General features: G+C 43.9%; 1 protein-coding gene across 1 annotated transcript in view; it reads right to left on the bottom strand.

The window, feature by feature from the left end:
- Window positions 1–21425, bottom strand: part of MACO1 (macoilin 1) — a 126078-nt gene that overhangs the window by 66281 nt on the left and 38372 nt on the right. The window contains exon 2 of the mRNA XM_082244544.1: window positions 9483–9624. Coding sequence (XP_082100670.1) covers window positions 9483–9624 — 142 coding nt within the window. The remainder of the gene's footprint in view (window positions 1–9482; window positions 9625–21425) is intronic.

Raw genomic sequence — 21425 nt, 5'->3', positions numbered from 1 at the left:
CAGTGATTGCAGTATTCGAGTCTGCATCTCCCAAGGGAATACTTAAAATCTGGCCTGTTAGTGTGCCCTAAGGACCGGAGTTCAGAAACACTGCACTATACAATCTGATTGTACAAACGTCTTTAAAGTAACCATCAAGAAGGGCCTGCTCGATTTGATTCTACTTCAACTGGTTGTTTAGGTTTGTCCTTGTAGGTTTGGTAGCTCTAAAGGAGAATGTACATACAGCTTGTAAAGTGTAAGTCCAGCTTTAGCCTTTATATTGTGGAGATCTGAGAGTGGAAGTGGTTCAGTAGTTCAGCAAAAGGACACTGAAAGGACTGGCCGCTATCCACAGAAGGGCTCAAAGTGGTTGTAAACCCTCTCATATACCTAGTGAAGTGAATAGCTTCAGGTGATACACAAAGATAAAACCATAAAACCAATCCTCCTATACATGTTACTTGTTTATCTGCAGTCTTCTCTTCCCTACACCCCTTTTCGAAGAACACAGAGGAGGGGGTGGAGAGCTGCAGTTACACTGTGTGGGAGCTGATTGGAAAGGGAATCATATTGCAAAGGAAGGAAGGATACAGAACTGTGGGGTGAGCTCCCTTCCGGATCACAAATGTATCTCATGTATCGGGAAAACTTGACAGAAGTGACTGATGCGGATAACAGGAATGAAGCACCAGAGAGAACAGTCACTTGGAACTTTAAAAATAGACAAAAACAATACAGATATATGTGCTTTGTTCAGATGGTTATTTCCTGACAAACTGGGATTTTTCCCATACTTCTGGGGTCTTTAAAAAAGGATAAACACACGGAGGAGATGTGTATGTATTGCAGATATGTACTGCATATTTTTCTAAATTTTACTTGAGTGGCTGGCTTCACACTGCCCCGCTGTGCTTTTACTGTAGTGCCCTCGTGGTTTTAGTGAGGGTTAGTTGCGCTTTGCCATAAACTTATATTATGCCCCGCAGTTTTGGTAGAGGTTTCTGCATGTAGGACTTTTGGTGCGTTTTAAGAAAACTCACCGAAACAACAGCTGGGCATTAAAGAAGTGTATGGCAAAGCTAAGCTAACCAACACCAAAACCCACAGGTGCTCTGCTGCCAAACATAGCGGCTCACTGTAAAGCTGCCATTAGAGTAAACCAATATTTTGATAAGTATTGGGTGCTGCCATTTCTGAACTCCTAAGAATGCTAGTTGGTCATCCATTATGCTGGGTTGACAACCTGGAACAAGTATCGCAAAACACTTTTTGATTCTGGATCAATGACTCAAAGTACAGAAATAGGATGTACAGTATGACAGCCAGGTAACATTTTTAGGTGAGATCAGTAATGACAGCCTCCTTTTCCTCATGACAATTATTTTAGGGCTCCATTCATATCTGTACATTGCAGGTAGATTACACTTTGTAAAGGGTTCATATACTTCAAAAATTAAAAAAAAAAAAATCATGACTTCTTTGCACTGGATCCTGCACATGCTTCAACCAGATTCCAAACCAAGGGTGAATGTCTGAGGCAGTCTGACTTCTCACACTAGGGTGTGTTGCACTAACGAGTGCATAGCAGCCCATTCATTTTGAATAAGCCCCAATGCAAGAGAAAAACACTTCTAAGTCCCCTATTTTTTTGTGTTGTGCACTGTAACGCAGATGCATTTTTTATTTTGTTGGAGTACCATTTAAAATAAATGGCACTGCAATGTAAAGTGTGCTTATTTACTGTGTATTGCAATCATGTAGACAGGCAGTCTACAGTCAATATGCACTAATACCTGTTAGACCGTGGCCTAAAGGGAACGGATTCAACATGAATAAATTGAATAACAGTTTAGGTACCCAGTAACTCATTTTTTAGGAATCATGCAAGGCAGCATTGAAAGAAGGCTTCTCCCACCTAGAAAAAGGAAACAGATCATCCATTATAAAAAAAAAAAAAAAAATAAAAAAAAAACACAAACAGCAACATACACCTGAGCCTCGGTAATATAACAGCCCTGAAGGAACAAGTCAGGTTTCCTCAATGTAAGCCAAAAGAGTTGGTCTTAATTAGCTCCACATTTATATTTACCTCAATCATTCAGACCATGTGAAAGTGGCACATTTTAGAACTACCAGAATTTGGTGCACAAGTCAGTGTCAGAACCAAGTGTTACAAATGCTTCCTACATTTGGCACAATACATTAGTAAAAAGGATTAACGCTAGAAAGGTGGCACAGAAGCTTTATTAAATTCCCCCCATAGAAGCATGAAGTCAGTCATACCTATGGAATTGATGCCTATGCCATGAAGCAGACAATTTGCATAATCCCAGGACTTCGGTATAACCTGCTCTGTGTCTACCAATCCATTATACATCTATCCAGTGAAAACACTAAGGTCTTTCCAGGTGACAAATCAGGTTGAGTACACCAGCTGGAGTGTATAGTACATACTGGTAACCCTATAAATAGGTACAGCTTCCACCCCTAGACCTGAACATGGCCAAATGTTTATTTGGAATGGAAGCAAGTTTGAGTCACCTTTTACTACATATTTAATAACACATTTTGCACGGTGATTACCCCCAAAACTTCGTAATATAGTTACACAGCGACGATGAAAAAAAAGACCATGTCCATCCTATTTATACAATGAATAAAAATACACTGAAGTAAACCAGATGGTCTTTATATAGTCCACTCAGGTGAGACAGCCAAAGCCTCTCGGCTCCAGACCTAGTAGCGAACTGGGGGACTTCACAAACCTCAGTTGAAACCATACCATGAAAAAGTGTTTTTGATGCACTTCCAGTGCGTCTCCTGGATGCCCGATTACCAGCATGGACATGAAGGATGGACATGAGACAAAAGAAAAAAAAAAAAAACAAACACACACACACACACACGCACAACAGTGCATTTTTTTTTACATGTTCTCAATGTGTTTTCCATTTTAGTGGGAAACTGCACAACACAGATGCAGCATGCAGAACTTTTTGAAATGCCCCGCACCTGCAGTGAAGTAGTGTAAAGAGTCCAATAGGATTTTAATGGGAATTTGGAATGCATTTTTGCATGGTAAGAACGCAGCAAAAACACATTAGTGCGACAGCCTTAAAAGGATAACTTCAATATCCCAGAAAAAATAAAAGCATATATTTTTGCAAAAAAAAAAAAAAAAATGGATTCTTGACTTACCGTAAAATTAGTTTATCTGATGTTTGACAGACCAAGCTCCGGATATTCATAACCATTGGGTTATACTCCGCGCCCCCCCCCCCCCCCCTACAGGAGAAGGACACTAGGCAGAAAAAAAATTCTGGCTACACCCATGGGCAGTCCCAGGGGTATACTCCCTCTCTGCTATAGCCACTCAGTTTTGTTACAAGCAGTTTCAGGAGAATTATAACTCCACAGAGGGGTGGGTGCTGTGTCCTTCAATGAACATCAGAGAAATGGATTTTACAGTAAGTCAAAAATCCCATTTTCTTTCGTTCATTGACGGACACAGCTCCTGATATTCATAACCATTGGGACATCCCAAAGCAGTGTTAAACATAAGGGGTGGGAACAACAAAAAAAATTCCCAAGGCTAAACATTAGCCAACCGGGGAACAGGAGCTCAACCAAACAACGGGAGCCCATCTGAAAAAAGAAAAGAAAAAAAGATGCCAACACATCCACTTTATAAAACTTTGGCCAACTTTGGTGGCCACGTTGCAAACCTGTGTCACTGACGCCTGATGACTGAAAGCCCAGGAGGCACTAAGCTCCCGAGTAAAAATGCACTTTGACAGGGAAAGGAGGAACCTGACCTCTGATGGAATAGGCCTGAACCACCATCTGTCTGATCCATCTAAAAATGGTCGCAGAGGAGGCAGACAGCCCTTTTCGAGGTCCATCCGTGAGCACAAATAGTCTGACTTCCTGAAAGACTCCGTAGCTGCAAGGTACACCCTAATTGCCTGGACCACATCCAAGGCAATTTCCTTTGGATGTTTAGGCCTGGGACACAGGGAAGGCAACACAAATGTCTTCATTCAAAATGAAAAATCAGACAACCTTTGGAAGGAACGGACAGGGGCGAAGAACCACTAGGTAAAGTGGACAGGATAACGACACCAGTTCCGACACCCTGCGAGCAGAGGTGATAGCCACTAAAAAGGCCACCTTCTAGGACAGCGCAAGCAGAATTTTCCCAAATATTTTCAAAGGAAGGCTTCTGTAGAGCTGAAAACACCAAAATTGAGATCAAGGCAGCAACGGAGCCCACACTGGAGGAACCAAAATGTCAGACACCCTGAAAAAAGGTAAGCACCAGGGAGTGTGTGGCCAAAGTTAGTTGTAAAAAAGACCACCAAAGCTGACACCGGGCCCTTAATGGTACTCAAGGCCAATTTCTGTTCAACCCCCAACCCCCCCCCCCCTCCCTGTTGAAGGAAGGTCAAGATCCGAGCCACTAAGGAGCGAGGAAGAACCCCAAGAGACTCACACCATACAATCTACATCTTCCACAGGTAGATATCCTAGCTTTCAATGGTGTAGGAATCACTGACTCAGATAAACCCCTATCCTTCAGCACCTGCCGTTCAACAGCCAAGCCATCAAAGCAAGCGGCTAAAGCAGGATAGAAGATCGGTCCTTGGGAGAGCAGATCCTCCCTGAGAGGAAGCTGCCAAAGAACGTCGGTGACCAGCCACACCAAGCCCGGCGAGGCCAGTCCAGAGCCAATAGGATGACTGGAATCCCTTCTGCCTCAAACCTGTGTAGAAGTCTTGGCAGAAGCTTGAGAGGAGGGAAAGCGTAAATCAGACGATACTGACCCAATGGGGCCACCACAGGATCCCTTGACCGAGCCACAAACTTGCACCCGGGAAGTCCATGGGTCCGGAAACCAGCGAAGACGTCCCCCCACCCCTGATACGGGTGAGGGCGCACCTTTAATGCTGAAGGAGCATTGTCCCCGGGGCTGGAGAAGCCCGATCTTGGCTTGCCAGACCAGGTTAATTTGTATCCTCCAGAAGAGGCCCTGAAAGGCTTTGAGCTCTTGTCAGTCGACCCTGAGGGATGAAAAAAACTTCTTATGAGCTGAGAAGGAAGGCCCACGTCTACGACGAGGTTCTTTGCCCTTAGTAGCCTGCGGAAGAAAAGTACTCTTTCCCCCCTGTGAGACCTTTAATGCTGTCATCCAGGGTAGATCCAAGCAGACGATCCCAGTGAAAGGGAAGTCTGATACGCAGACCAGCACCAAGACAAAAAACACACCGAAGGAGCACTGCCAAAACAGAGGCAAGCCATCAGGGGAGCCGCATCCAAAGAGGCATCACAGATAAACTGCAGCACCTTGACCAGCTGGGTCCACCAGCTTGGGCAACGGTGTAGGAGCCTAGCCCACTTTGTCAGAGTTTGGGACACTAGGGCAATGGTGAATACTGACCTCAATGCCAAATCAGCCAGAGTGTACATAGTGCAGGCCACAGCCTCCGCCTTCCAGGTCAGCCAGATTCCCAAAGGCCGGGGACTCTTCATCAAGGGTCCACCACCAGTGGCACAGCCCACTTCTTAAGCAGGGATTCCTCATAGGGGGGTAATGCCTGGTAAAGCACTTAGAGACCCTGCAGGGATGCTTTGGTGGTCCCCACTCTTTAGCGACAATTCTGTCAAAAGAGGCAGGGAAAGGAAAAACCTTTGCCGCTTTGGATGGCTTGTGAGTGCCAAAGGGCACCTGCATCTATGTTGCAGCTTCAGCTGCGTTCTCCATCCTCAAGGTTTCATGCTGAGATACAATCAGTGCCATCCACCAGCGCCTTTTCGTACACAGTCGCAGACGTGGATGAATCATCCTCCCCATCAGAGGATTCCAGGTGCTTGGTTGCAGACCCAGCAGGGTGACCCCTGTCCGCCCTATCAGATTCAGGATCTGAGGAGACAGATGAGGCAAGGGAAGGTGGGGGGGGGGGTACTTTTTGCTAGCCCATCGCCCGCAAGCCACCTCCATCCGGGACACAAGGGACTCCAGGACCACTGTCAGTGCATGGATGGATGGTTGGGACCTAGAGAACCCCGCAGCCTCAGAGATGGGATCAGGTGGGAAAATGTGCTCCAAAGACTCCATGAGTCACCACGGGGACCCCACAAAAAGTGTAAAATCCTGCTAAAGGGACAATCCCCAGTGCACTGGCAGGACCACCTGGTCGCCACACACAAAGCACCAAGCAATCCTCAGAGAGGGAGAGGACCCCACCAGACTCACCACCCACAGAAACAGGCACCTGCAGTCACCAGAAGAATCTGCACTATACGTACGGCGATCAGGATGTAAAATGAGCCAGGAGTCAGCACCAGGGGATGAGGAGGGGCTCCCACTGCCAAAAATCGCCACCCACAGGACTCCACTGTCATAGCCGCTATCTCCAATGGCAAACCACAAAATGGCCGCCAGACTACAGAAACATGGCCGCTGTGAAAAGTAACAGGCTACAACTAAATGTCGGCACAAGGCTTACAGGGACCCAGGAGGGAGACCAGGCCTCAGGGACAGATCCAGACAGGACAGGGGGGCCCTGGCAGGAGCCCCCAATCAGGTACAATGCCAACCCCGCACAATCGATCACCCTGTCGCCAGCGCACCCCCCCAGCCCCAATCGCCAGTTAGCGCCTGCCCCTATCCCAGGAAAGTGGGATAGGGCCAGGCCAAAAAAAAAAAATGAGTGGCTAGAGCAGAGTCTACCCCCTGGGGTTGCCCATGGGTGTAGCCAGAATTCTTTTCTGCCTAGTCAATGACTCCTGTAAAGGGCCGCATAACCCAATGGTTATGAATATCAGGAGCTGTGTCCGTCAATGAACCAAAGAGAAATGTGCATTTATTTTCTACTGCAGGAGCATGGAAAGCATTGTACTCCGGATCAGTGGATCAAGGGTGCAATATCAGGCTCCTGCAGGCAAGCCCTGCAGCTTTCTGTTTGTACCTTCATACGTGCTGTCTGTTGAAAGCTGCAGGGCTTGTGAATCAACTACGAGGGTGCTACTTGTAATTCATCCACTCACAGGAAATTGAATGAATGACACAGCTGTGTGGGTAGAGCCCCACATGGCCATGCCCTTTTCAAAATGTTATGGGTGTGGGGAGAAGATTCCCTGCCTTTGCTTTTACACTGGGGGGGGGGGGGGGGGGGATCCAGGGAACTGGTAGCAGGAGCTAGAACATGTTACATCCTAAATACAGTAACCTTAGTCTGTAGGCTGCTGACGAACGGGGCTTTATTCACATATATGTAAATCGGATGAGTTTTGAACAGCATCACATGTGAACCAGACCGGCTTTCAATGAAGTCTGTTTACATACACGCAGGCAGGTTGCGGTGTGAATTTTAAAAGGGAGGGTCCTGAGCATTTTTCAGTCTGGTTCAGGTGCGAGATTTGGGTTTCAAAATCACACCTGAACCAGGGAATGGAAACTGCACGGGAGACTGCACCAAAACTGCATCGGCATATGTGAACAGAGCCTGAGCCCCCTTCACACCAAAACGACGTGTCACGCGATTTGAAAGGTCGAATTGCATGACGAGTTGAACCCCATTGTTGACCATCGTGTTCAAATTGGTGCAACATCGATTTTAAAAAGTAGTTTCTGCACTACTTTTGGAAACTTCAGACGCGACTTGCATAGACATCTGTGCATAAAGCCCCACAGATGTCTTCAGCTTTGAAATCGTGATCAGATGAAGTCACACCATTTCAAAGCCACACTCCATGTGAACGAGGGCCGATTCTGGAAGTGTAACCAGAGCAAATCGGACTTCCTGACTGTGTTAATGAGCAATTATTAAACATAGGTTTGCCTATGAAACCCTTGCAAGGTTTAGTCCAGGAGCTTGTAAAAAGGTTACAGGATCCATAATTTATCTTTCTAGTTCAGCCTATGGGTGATCATCAAGCATAGAAAACTGGATTAAATGCCAGAAATCCCCCCCCCCCCCCCTGCAAAAAATGAAGAACCCAGAAGCCTTGCAACTGCACAAATGTAACAAATGCAGGAAAGCGTTAACAGGTTGCAAGTTCTGCTCAACTCTCAGCCTCTGCCTCCAACTTGACACCAATAGTGGATAGCAACACGATGCACATGAACCCTGTGCTTGTAAGTGGCATGCAGTCACCACCCAAAGAGGACCTCCCCCCAAAAGGTACCCTACACTGTGCCATAGGTGAATGTATGAACAAGGAGGTACGCCATGTGTAATCTCCAGTTTGCCTTGGGGCAGTCCTGTGTGACAGGATCTGTAGCGCAGGCAGATGGTGTTGCTTACGACATCTGTCAGCCACATATTTGCCAGCTATATTGCCCTGCTCCAGCTCTGGCCCCTCCCCAGTTGTCCCCATGCTGTGTATGATGGAAATTCAAAAACCTATTCAATAAAACTGCTGTGCCAGCTCTGCGGTTACCCTGGTCTCTGATATTGAAAAATACATTTGCGGTCCCTTTTTTGCATGGCTTGCCCATGGACCAGAAGTTCATCACCTCTGGATCAGGAATGGGACCTTGACACCATATTAAAAGCCATGTAGGGGGTGCCGTCGATATTGCAGACAACGCATGAGCCGCAACTCCCGGTCAGAAAAATCAAAGAGCTTTCTAGGAAGCTGCCATAGGGGATTTGCACCAAATGGATGTGGCCTCGTCGGTGGGAGGGAAAGGAGTAAAACAACAAACATCTGATGATTCCCATTGGTCTAGCAGAAACACAAAGAAATGAGGCTTAAGGGTATGTTGCTCTTTATTATAATGGTGGATGATGTGTTTCCAGTATGTTGGTTGTAGAAGCCTCACAAAGCTGTCCTCGGTAGATGACTTGAGAAATCCAGATACCTGCTAAGGATAATTTTTCTTTTATAGACATTAGACAATACAATGTAACAAAGTGGAAATTGTGAGAAAGGGAGATTAGGCTAGAGACTTTTCTACTATATGTTGTACATTTTCATTGTTAAGGTGTAAGCAGATAAAAACAATCTTTACAGTAATGTATTTAAAAAAAATGTATCATTTTATAGTACATCAGTGTCTTTGCAGAAGCCTCCATTTTCGGATCATCAGCATTCAGGCTATGAGGAAGGGATAGCACTAGAAGTCAAATAGGACTTACTGCGCTGCAAACAATGTTTGCAGATTGGCACAAAGAGATGACCTTATCAAATATTTGTTCTTTCACTATCCAATCCCAGCCCTGATCAAGCTGTAGTTGAGAAAACAAAAATGGTCAGGATTTTGTAAAGTATCTGACAGAGGTACATGGATTATAAAACATGAGCAGAACATGAAGCATGTATTTTAACCGCATATTTAGATATTGTCAACACCCAAATTTTAAATAATTTGCTGGAAAACACTGCTGGACATCAGGAACTATCCTGGTGTACCCATTTTTTTTTATACTAAACATGGTATTAATTTAAAGTGGCATTACACAAAAGCAGCAACTGTAGGCCTAAAATATACATACCAAGCCTTGGTATCTGAATGAATCGTATACACTTCTGATGAACAGCCAAAATGGCCACAGGTACTCGAATCTGAACTCTAGCACAAAGTCTGCTAGTAGAACCAGAGCCCAGACAACCAAGAACTTCAGATACAGGAAGGTGCTGCAAAGAGAGAAAAAAAAAAACACATTTTATTTATACATATATAGAATTATACTTTAAGCATGGACAAACTCATGTATAGAAAACAATTTTCAAGGCAAGCATTCACAAAGCAGGAAGCATATCCAGAATGGCCGTTGGGTCGATATTTTACTTTTTTTTCCCGGACATAATTTGCACACAAAGTACCCTAACTGCTACTACTCCAATGCACAATTTGCAAAACATGTCTCGCCATTCTGCGCTATTCAACAGGCTGCTGCTACAGCTATTCAATCCTAAACCTTTCTGAATTCTGTAGCTTGATAGTATGTCTCTCCCCCTGCCATTTTAAAGACCTAGTCGTACACAAATTCCCCAAGCCAAATATTGAATCCTAGCTATTTTCAACCGTTGCGGTTTGTTTCTCTGGGCACATGTCACCTGGCTTAACATCAATGGATGTGGCCCCAACTGCTAAATTAAATTTGTTCATCTGTGGTTTAAATGAGAAGTATGGGTTTGTGGGTTTTTAAAATCATACTTGCCAATGGGCAAGTTGTCTGTCTTATGATTGGAGCACATCAGCAGTTTTGAGTAAGGTTGTCTTAAGGCCCGTACACATGATAAGAAAATCTGTAGGGAAAGTTAGTCCGACCACCGATCTGTCGATTTTCGGATTGTTAGTATGGTGCGTTTGACAGCTGACTCCGACTTTTCGGCTGACAAAATCCTGATGTGCAGGCTATATCATTTTTGTCGACCGTCAAAACAACGTCCGATTTTCGTCTCATTAGTACAGATTTTGACGGAAAAAAAATCTTAAGAGCAAGACTAGGCATGCTCAGAGACGAAAGAACACATACAAAACAATCCAGCACAAGACATCACTTCTGAAGTAGAATTCTGTCGTACGGGACCCAGGCGAGCCGTGGAAGGCAGCCGGGGGGGGGGGACGTCCCCTCCCGCTGTTTGTAATGACAGCCGGGCGGCTTCTTAGCCGCATCGGTTGTCATTACAAGACAGCCGACCATCGGCTATGAACGCCGGTACCGGGGTGATGCCTCTAGCTGCAGGCATCATTCCGGTACAACACTTTTCCGGAAAAAAAAAAATCGGCAATATCGGTAACCTCAGGGACCGATACACACTTTCCCTGATTTATCGGTGGTGCAGATAGTCGGTCATCACTAGTGAATACCCCCTGAGACTGCCCATAGGCATAGTCAAGCTTTTTCCTGTCTAATGCCCTACTCCTGTAGGGGGCAGTATAACCCAATGGTTAAGAAGAATCAGGAGCCACGTCCGTCAATGAATGAAAGCGAAACGCAGCTTCACCTGGAGTTTGGAAGGAGTTGAAGCATCTCAACTCTTTCCATTCAAGTCTACGGCAACGCACCATAAACAGACCAACATGCATTTACAAAAGAATTTGCGGCAAAGTTTGTCCTCATTTATCTCTCCATCCATATCTGGAGTGTGTTTTTACCAGGGCTGTGGAGTAGGTAGATAAATGTTCCGACTCCTCAGTTTTTTGTACTTCCGACTCCTCTGTATTAATCTTTCGACACCGACTTGGGTGGGTGACATTGCAGCAACTATTCTGGCCACATCACTAACGATCTCTGGATAAACAAGGATGGCTTCTTCCACTAACAAGATTTCATTTTCCAGCAAAAGACCCTTTTCATCAATGAAGATGCAATGCCATCAGCTATTAACCCTCCATTTTTGTTCAGGCAATATAACAGGCTCTTCCATTCCAAGAGGAATTTACCCAGGGTTAGATCATCACATTGCAACCTCTTGGTGACAGTGAAGGGGTGAGAAAGAAGGTTCTCCAGCTCTTTTGTTTGTGTCCACTGGCTTTCAATTAATGCAAGATTTTCATTGTCCATTTCTTTTATGAAATCTAAGTTCAAGCAAACGCTTCACCATTAAATAAGTGCTTCCCCAGCGAGTTGTTAGATCCAAAATGACTCCTTTTCCTGCACATCTTTTCAAAATTGCATCTGTTTTCAGGGCCCTGGCTGCAACAGTTACTTGCCCTAATTTGCCAATTAGTGTAACTGCATGGCGAGCTTTTAATCCATCTCTTATGGCAAGTTGCAGTGTATGAACAGCACATCGCATATGATGAATAGTAGCAAGCTTCAATGCTTCAACAAAGTAGTCTAAAAAAATGTCAGCATAAATATTTGGTTCCTCAGGCCAGTGGGGGGTGGGACTTTAAGGCAGTTTATGAAGAAGGTTTTGGGTCAGGTAAAACTGATTAAAAAAACAACCATTGTCGGATACATAAGACTAACTCTGATTGCAAACAACAAAATAACCAACAACCTGACCGGAACTATATTTCCTTCCTGTGGATCAACTAATTGATGATGATCTTCTACCTAAATTAATCAATTTTTTATCCCTTTTAAACAAAATTCTTGATCCTATTTTAACTGCTTCTCCTGCCGTGAGAAATAGATACACATGTATATCTCTTTTCATGATATATATAACTATGGATGCCTCACCAATAGGCATACCTATTAGAAATGGAGTTAACCTTAATCCTTTCTTCCTCACTCCTTTTCATTGAGTCAGGGAGCCTGGATATCACCTCCACATACACACCCATACAATACCAAAAAACCCCCCAAGGATCGTTTTCTTTATTCCCACCATATTTGGAATTCTTATGGTTAGCCCTCTGGTTACTGCTAATAGAATGGAAAAGTCTAAGAAATATATGTTTAATATATATTACTGATGATATGAAAACTGTAAGCAGACTGCTCAGGCATTTGGACAATCCCCTCAATATCCAGGGAAATAGCACCCGGTACGGAAAACCCCGCTATGACAGGCGGGGCCTTGTTGGGCCATCAGTCTTTTCCACCTATGCCTGGCAGCGTCCAGGCTGGCCCCTTCTTCCCATGTCGGCGGCATTCTGACGTGTCAAGGACATCTAGACTCCCCGCCGATGCGCGCGCAACAGCCTCGGCACATGCGCAGTACGTGCGGGTGAAGTCCTTCCGCCCTGACTAGTAGGATTGCGCATGTGCGGCCTACATATAAGACGCCGGGGATCCCTGGAGTGTGCCATTCATCTCCTAAGCACTGGAGAGGAAGCACCTCCCGGAAGACGGTGGTACAAGCCCTTATTTTTGGCTGAACGGATTAATGCAAACTCCCCCTACTGGACAAGTGGAGAAGCCTTCTTTGGCTGGACTGATTCACACAAACTCCCCCTACTGGACAAGGTAAAAACTTACTGTGTCACACATGGGATACTCACCCATAGAGATGGTATTTGGATATAGCAAAAACCATTGTGTTTTCTCTGACACACAGATTCTCCAATACCACAAGCAACAGAGAGAGCAAGGTAAAATAAATTTACTTATTACTGAACATGAATCCAGAAATTTCTTTTGCTGCAAGACCACCCGATGCATATAAACTTATATCCTTTAGGGAAGGACAACCCGCCACAGATAGCATAACACTTTGAGGGAAGCTTGCTGTCACCCCTGGACCATGTGAGTACTCACGAGACCCAGATTGGTGGCAACTTACCCCCAGGACAAAATATATGATTAAACCTCTTGCAAAAATTTGGTTTCTTTCAGCAAAAACTCCCACCGTACTCCATTTTTCTTGGGGATCCTGTTGCTACACTGGAGAAAAAGAGAGGTACCTTCATACACACTGATCTTAAGACTGCACAAAAAATATGTAAGCAAATAATGTTGATTACATACAGATTATACAACTCAAATAATTTACCTTATCCATATGGTACTAATAATGACTAATATTATAGATATGGTGAACCCTTGAAAAAGGCATGGCCGAATAGGCAGAAGCCAAAACGCGTTGGAATTTAGACGCCCCCTGAAACATCCAAACGCATGGATGTCAGGGAATGAGTTTCTAAAAAGTCACCATAACCACTAGTGTCACACCTTTACTTTCTTGCACTCCATCATGGATGGGTACTTCACCCACCCAGCACAAATATATTTATCTGTATGAAGTTGTAAATAAATGTTTTTTTACGGAAAACTTTGAAAAAAAAAAAAAAAAAAAAAAAAAATCGCATAATCGCTCGAATTGCATTTCTTCATAAACTGCCTTAAAGTCCCACCGCCCACTGGCCTGAGGAACCAAATATTTATGTATTACATATCAGGGATGTTGGCACACCACTAATAGGGAATATCAACCTATACCACAATACTTAGTTCATCAGAGGTCAAAACCCCAACACTACTATAAAAAAATGTCAGCATTCTCTTCAGTTTCTAAACTATCTCCAATACTTGCAGAGCTGTCTTCCGCCAACTCTTTTTCTTTCATTGATTTTTATTGAGAAAAAGTCAAGTACAAAATACAACAAACATGGTACAACGATCAGGCTAGACATGGTCCTGAATACCATACATATAAAATTGAGGAGTACTAACATTCGAGGGGGGCATTTCCATTAACCGACTGTGTTGAGGTCAAAGAGGGTAGTCCAAAGATCCACCCCCAACACGCTATGGGAGCTGAAACAGGATGCAGAGGGTCAAGTCCCCATATATAGGGATGCAAAGCCCAAGAATAAACCACAGGCAATATACAACGAGGTAAGGCGGAGGGTATCTCCAGGAGGGGAAGTATGAGGGGACACCAGGCCCCAAAGGGTGGCGAGACATGGGTCCAGCACATTCCCCTTCCAGAGAAAGCACCCAAGAGTGGTAGGGCAGCAAAGAAGGGTGGGGGGGGGGGGGGAGTAAGGTAGGATAGGCTGAAAGGGGGTAGAAGGTAATAAGAGCATAGGAGGCTCAAGAGGTTAGCTGAAATAAGGAGAGAAAAGAGGAAAAAGAAAGAGGGTCTGGCGGCCAGATCAAATGGAAACCTGTACATATTTAGCCCAGGGTTCCCAGATGGTCTCAAATTTAACCACATTATTGATAATACCAGAGATTTTTTCCTGTGACATGATCCAGGAGATCTTAAAGTGGAGTTCCACCCATTTTCGGAACTTTAGATCTATGTAATCCCCTTTAAAACGGCTTTTACCAATGGAAACTTTTTTTTTTTTTTTTTGCTAGTAAATACCTTAATTTCGGCATTATTGCTCCTCTCCTCACTTCCTGGTCCGATCGGCGATGACGTCATTCGGCGATCCGCAGTGTCTGCTGGGATGTATTCTATTCCAGAAATCTCGCAGTAGCTGTATCTGTACTGAGCCGTGCCTGCCCCGCCTCCGCCCCGCCTCCTCTAATTGAGTTTCATTGTATGAATGCATTAAGGCTGTTCTCTGCCCCGCCTCCACCCCGCCTCCTCTCATTGAATTGCATTGTATGAATGTATTAAGGCTGTTCTCTGCCCCGCCTCTGCCCCGCCTCCTCTCATTGATTTGTAAGAGGAGGCGGGGCGGAGGCGGGGCAGAGAACGGCCTTAATACATTCATACAATGCAACTCAATGAGAGGAGGCGGGGCAGAGGCGGGGAAGGCACGGCTCAGTACAGATACAGCTACTCCGAGATTTCTGGAATTGAATACATCCCAGCAGACACTGCGGATCGCCGAATGACGTCATCGCCGATCGGACCAGGAAGTGAGGAGAGGAGCAATAATGCCGAAATTAAGGTACTTACTAGCAAAAAAAAAAAAAAAAAAGTTTCCATTGGTAAAAGCCGTTTTAAAGGGGATTACATACAGCTATGTATTCCAACCTATTAAAAATGGGTGGAACTCCGCTTTAAGTTTGGTTTCCCTGATGGACACCCTAGGCGTTTTCCATGCTCTTGCTATGGTGAGTTTGGCTCCCAGGAGCATAAAATGGAGGAGTTTCTGAGCAGGTTTAGGGTCCTTGACGTTGAGAAGTGCAATTAGTGGGGACTGAGCGATGGGGTGATCAAGTACTTTAGGCTATTCTGGAATAAATTATTCCAGATCATTCGTAATCTTGGGGCAGGTCCACCAAGTGTGCAAGTGGTCACCAGATGAACCGCAGCCCCTAAAGCCCTGTGGAGAGGCATTTGGAAACATGGCCGCAATGCAGGTAGGGACCAGGTACCATGTGGTGAGCAATTTAACATTAGCTTCGATGAGAGAAACATTCAGTATACCTGTAAAGGAGCGTTGAAGGCGAAAACCCCAGTCGTCCAGGTCCTACTCCATTTCCAGGTCCCTCTCCCAGGCTAGCACATATGCAGGTTTGACATTGCTGTTGGATAGAATAGATGAGGGAAATCCCTCCCCTTGGGTCCCTGGCTTCCGAGCACCAGCGTTCATAAAGAGTGATTTTTGGAGGGGTCAGGTTCATCGTCCCATATGGAGTGGAGGAAATGTGATATCTGGGAGTGGTGATATCTCTCAGTGAGGGTTTTCGGCGACTTGCACGGACTTCATATAAATGAATGTCTATGCAAGTTGCTCAAAGGTCACCCCCGAAGTAGTACAGGACCCTTTTACTAAGTCGGAGCGACTTGTGACGCTCCTATTAGAACGGGTCCTGTAGCAGTCAATGGACCGCGACTTGTCAGGCTGACAAGTTGCGGTAGTGTGGACCGAGTCTTAATCCGAGGGTCCGCGTTATTGTTTTGTTATTTTTATCCACAAATCTAACATTAATAGCAAAATAATTGACTCCGACGTGTGCATGCATCCATTTTAAAGAGGTTGTAAACCCATACAATTTTTTTTTGCAACCTGTAAGAGAAACCCATAATGAGCTAGTATGCATCGCATACTAGCTCATTATGAAATACTTACCTTAGAACGAGTCCCCGCCGAGCCGCCTGCTTACCTGTATGACGGGCGTCATGTCCAGTCACCCGTCTTCCGGGATCGCGGCATCCGGCCATCTGATTGGCCGGAGCCACGGTGACGTCACTCACGGCACGGGCTCTGAAGAAACGGCACCAGCGGCAGTTCCTTCAGAGCGCATGCGCCAGTGATGTCACTAGCTGCATGTAAGGTAAATATCTCCTAAACGGTACATGTTTAGGAGATATTTACAGTACCTATAGGTAAAAGTGTCAGGAGGGTTTACTTCCTCTTTAAAGGAAGACAAAAAGGTCATCTTTCTGTAGTTCTTCCTTTTTACATTTGGCCTTCTCAATTATAAGTTTCCTTATACTAAGTCAGTTATGACTTTTTGTGAATTGGGACATTTAAACTTGCTTTTTTTTTTTTTAATTCCAATCTAGCTTTTTTTTTTTTTTTAATTCCAATCTAAACTTAGTAGGAGTAGGAGCATTGTTTGCCGACTCCAGGTACACAAAATTTCCTCCAACTCCTCGACTCAGACTCCACAGCACTGGTTTTTACTGTGCATCAAACGCGCATACAGCTTTGAGGGACGGGGTTAAGCGCACATCAAACGCAACGAGCATTAACACTATAGTTGTATTTGTTGAGCAAGTGTGAACAAGGCCCAATGCAGAGCACAGGCTAAAATGTATTGAGCACCTACCTAACTGATAAAAAACGATGTTGCCACCCTCCATCCTCCACTCCCAAAAGAAAAAAAAAAAAAAGAATGCATGTTCAATGTGCACAAATAAACTATGGGGAAATCTATTTACTTGACAGCAATGACAGAGGAAACTTGCTGACAGTATGTGAAACACTTCAACATCCATGTGCCCAGGTCATATCTCTTCTTGCCAAATGCAAACTGCTAGAGGTGAAGCAACTGCCAAGAACCATCCAAACTGTGGTCAGAGGAATGGCTTTTGAACACAGCTTAAGGTCCAGATGCAATGATGGTTACATACTGTGGCTCAGCTAATCTCCTACAACACATGGCAGAGTATAGAATCTATAAAAGAACCAAAACATCTTTCCTTTTACAGTCTTTTTAGGTTTCTTAATCATCTTTCTGCTGTGTTGGCACGCCTGCTCATATACCGCTGGCAAAGCGAAATGCAATAAGGGTCACAGGGACATCATTCCTAAACTATGCAAAGATTTAGCAATGAAAACAAACAAGATATTGTAAATTTTAGCCAAAAACGTATTTTGGATGAAGCGAGTAAGGATAAGAACCTGTCTGGCTTTAAATGTTTTCCAGAGCTATGTTAGATTTTCTCCTCAATGTTCTGTCTGAGTGATAACAAAAACAGAGGGAAAATCAAAGTCTGATGGCGTTCTAGCTTTCCCAAAGGGAACAAAAAAAAAAAAAAAAAAAGGATGTCTGTGTTGCTATTGTAGAGTTTCCCTCACTTTGTCTGGTAAAATATGATCATTGGGACAGAGTGGGGGGAAAGATTTCTAATGGTGCCCTGGATAGCAGTAAAAACCCAACAGGGGTTCTAATCCTTCCTCAAACTCTAAAGAAAAAAAAAACATTTGGCTGGACACTATAACAGGTGTACTCCTAACACTGAGAAAAAGTAAAAGCCATTTACCTTCAGTATCCCTACATCCCCAAGGCCTTGTTCACGTCTGAGCGCAGTGGTAACTTGCGTTCCTGCACGTTTTGGAGAGTTGACTTCACTTGAAGGGGCTGCCTTAAATGTGACAAACGCTACAAAATGCTTTTGGAGCAGGTTCTGGTGCAATTTTTCACTGTACAACTTGGTGCGTTTGCCGTGCTGTAAAGTGCGCTTTTGCTGCCAGTGCTTGGGTGCCATTAACTATAGCAAAAGTGTGACGTGACTTTGGGGGGGCGTTTCTGAACCATGTGGCAAAATGTACCTTCGCTTTGGCTTTGTTGCATGTTCCAGGAGCGCCCAGGTGTGAATGCAGCCTAACCTAAATTTAGGAATGCGTGCGCCTGTAAATCTAAAATTATTGATCTCTTAATAGGATTTGATTTCTCAACAGACCAAAGAAGAAATTACATAAAAACATGTGAAAATGACCCTCGAGCTTCGCCTTTTGGCTGCAAAAGGAAACACACACACAGAGCAGGTAAAATAAGTATTGAATACGGCAACATTTTTCTGGGTAAATAGATTTCTAAAGGTGCCATTTACATGAATTGGTCACCACATGACCGTAACAACCCATGCGATCCATACATACAAAGAAACCAAAACAATAAGTTCAGAACGTAAGTTACATGTAATAAAAATGGAATGGCACAGGGAACGTATTGAACACACGAAGAAAGGGAGGTCCAAAAAAAGGCATGGAAAGCCAAGACACCAGCTGACATCAGTAATTAGAAAGAAATCCTGCCCCTTGTCAGTGCAAATCAATGGTTCAGTCTCAACGGATGGCCTATAAAAAAAAGTTAGTCTTACTACCAAGGGGTCACCAAGGGGTCACGCAGGAAGCATCTCATGAAGGATAAAAGCAAAGTGCTCTCTGAAGACCTTTGCAACCTTATTGTATACTTCTGTTGTTGGTTAAAGAAGGATAAAAAAAAAAAAAAAAACTTTCCAGTGAGCACTGTTGGGGCCATAATCCGAAAGTGGGAAGATAATCAATAAACAGGCCTTGACCAGGTGCTCCTTACAACGTTTCTGACAGAGGAGTAAAAAGAATTAGAAGAGTTGTCCAAGAGCCAAGGACCACTTGTGGAGAGCTTCAGAAAGACCTGAATTAGCAAGTACAATTGTTTTGAGGAAAATAAGTAATGCACTCAACCTCCATGGCCTGTATGCACGCTCACCAAGCAAGACTCCATTGTTGAAGAAAAAGCATGTTGAAGCTTGTTTAAAGTTTGCAGCATTTAGACAAGCCTGTGCAATACTGGGAGAACATAGTCTGGTCTGATAAGACCAACATTAATCTCTTTGGATGCCATAATACACACCATGTTTGGAGCTCAAATGGCACTGCACTTCACCCCAAACACACCATACCAACAGTGAAGTTTGGAGGGGGATAAATCATGGTGTGGGGCTGGTTTTCAGTATACAGTACTGGCAAAATTCATATAATTGAAGGATGAATGGAAAAATGTACCAAGACATTCTTGATAAAAATCTGCTGCCATCTACCAGGATGCAGATGAAACAAGGGTGGACATTTCAGCAAGACAATGATCCCAAACAAAAAGACAAGGAAACTTTCAACTGGTTTAACCACTTGCCGGCTGCATACACACATATACATACATAGAGATAGAGATATATATATATATATATATATATATATATATATATATATATATATATATCTCTCTATCTATATCTGATCGGCTCTCCTCTACTTACGCCTTTTCAGCACGAATGGAAGAAAGTCGATAAAATGGCACTTCCTGGATACCATTGGATCAGCTGTGATTGGACACAGCTGATCACGTGGTGAAGAGCCCATGTCATGGGCTCTACCTAGATTGGAGATGCATTGTGGCACCACCGATCGGCGCGCAAAAGCGGCTTATCCTGCTGGAAGTCATGACACCCAGTCAGGATAACAGAACACCCTGCGACTGATTCTACATACGGCGGGGGGAGAAGAGGTTAAAGGGCAACTGCCCTAACACTAACCCTCTATTCTGCTGCTGATGTTATCAGACACAATTACAAAAAGTCATCCCATGCCAAACACATGCAGCAAAGAGATTCTGGAATTACCCAATCTGATAAAGCATATGGTAGGGCATTCCGTAAAGAACCACGTACATCAGTGTTCATTGATTCCACAAAGCAAAAACTGCTTTAAAAACAGCAAAGTGTTAATGAAAGGCAAAGCATGTGTATAGATCTTAACATACAGTACATACCTTCTATTCCCTTTTTTTTCACATCACATTCCCTCTCTTCTCAGCTGCATATGAGCTGGAGGGAGGAGAAGCAGAAGCAGCACACTCAAGCTTCCCAGTGAATGTGCTGTGCAGTGGGGGTGTGTCAGAACAAGTCTGATCATTGGAGGAGAGTACACAGAGTTTCCAGCATAGCTAGAGTACAGTGTGCTCTCCTGCTTAGTGTGGTCAGTTATTAGGAAAGCAAGGGGACTATGAGGAGCACCATGGATTCCACATAAAAGAAATACAAAGAACAGGATACTTTCTAATATAAATATGATACAGCAGGCACATATCAGGAATATGAAGCACTGGGGTAACAAATGCTTTAAGGCATAACATAACAAGTCAGGTAATAAATATAGCTGGTGACTTCACTCTCCCCTACAATATGAAGGAAGGATGCATTAAGAAGCCAAAAGACACCGACATGTTTTTCTAAAAGGCATGAAGTGATTTACGATTCTCAGTCAAGAGGAGTAAACATTCATTAAGTGATGAACTCCAGCTCTAGCAGTATGGTAAGCTCGATAGCTTCTTTCACACAAACATTTCCTAACTGACTTGCCTTATACGCATGCTTCGACGTCAGGTCTGTCACATGCAGGTCTTTAACAGAGCAATCAATCATTTGGTGGCCTAGATCATTTTGTCAGATTTTGATTTTGTCAGATTTTGAATCTCCATCTTTTTGTATAGTACATAAACAACACTATTCATTGTTTTAAAGTGGATTCTCTTCAAGAGAATGGCACAGAGCATCATCTAATTTTCTTTTGCACAGCTACTATAACCAGAAATTCACCTGTAAGTATTTTGATCATATATTTTACTTTGGGCAGAAATAGCAGAGTTAGAAGTAGAATAAAGGCTATAATGGTCTTACTCCAATTTCTGTCCAGATATCCTCTTTGGTCCTACTTATATGCTGTTTATAAGTAAATAAAAGTTGCTGAATATGTAGGAAAGTTGTGTTGGCAATGATCTTCACTTTATCAACTAAACTATGGCTTAGATACTGTTGTCACACTAGAACATCTTTGGCCCTAGCACAAACAAAGATATTCATCTGTACAGCAGCTCTTCTCCCCAATGAACATTTCATAAAATGGGGATTTTGACTTACAT

Source organism: Pelophylax lessonae (genome assembly GCF_965119305.1).
Source record: "Pelophylax lessonae genome assembly, chromosome: 2".
Classification (NCBI taxonomy): Eukaryota; Metazoa; Chordata; class Amphibia; order Anura; family Ranidae; genus Pelophylax; species Pelophylax lessonae.
The sequence above is the reverse complement of the archived record's forward strand: the minus strand, read 5'-3'. Positions and strand labels throughout refer to the sequence as shown.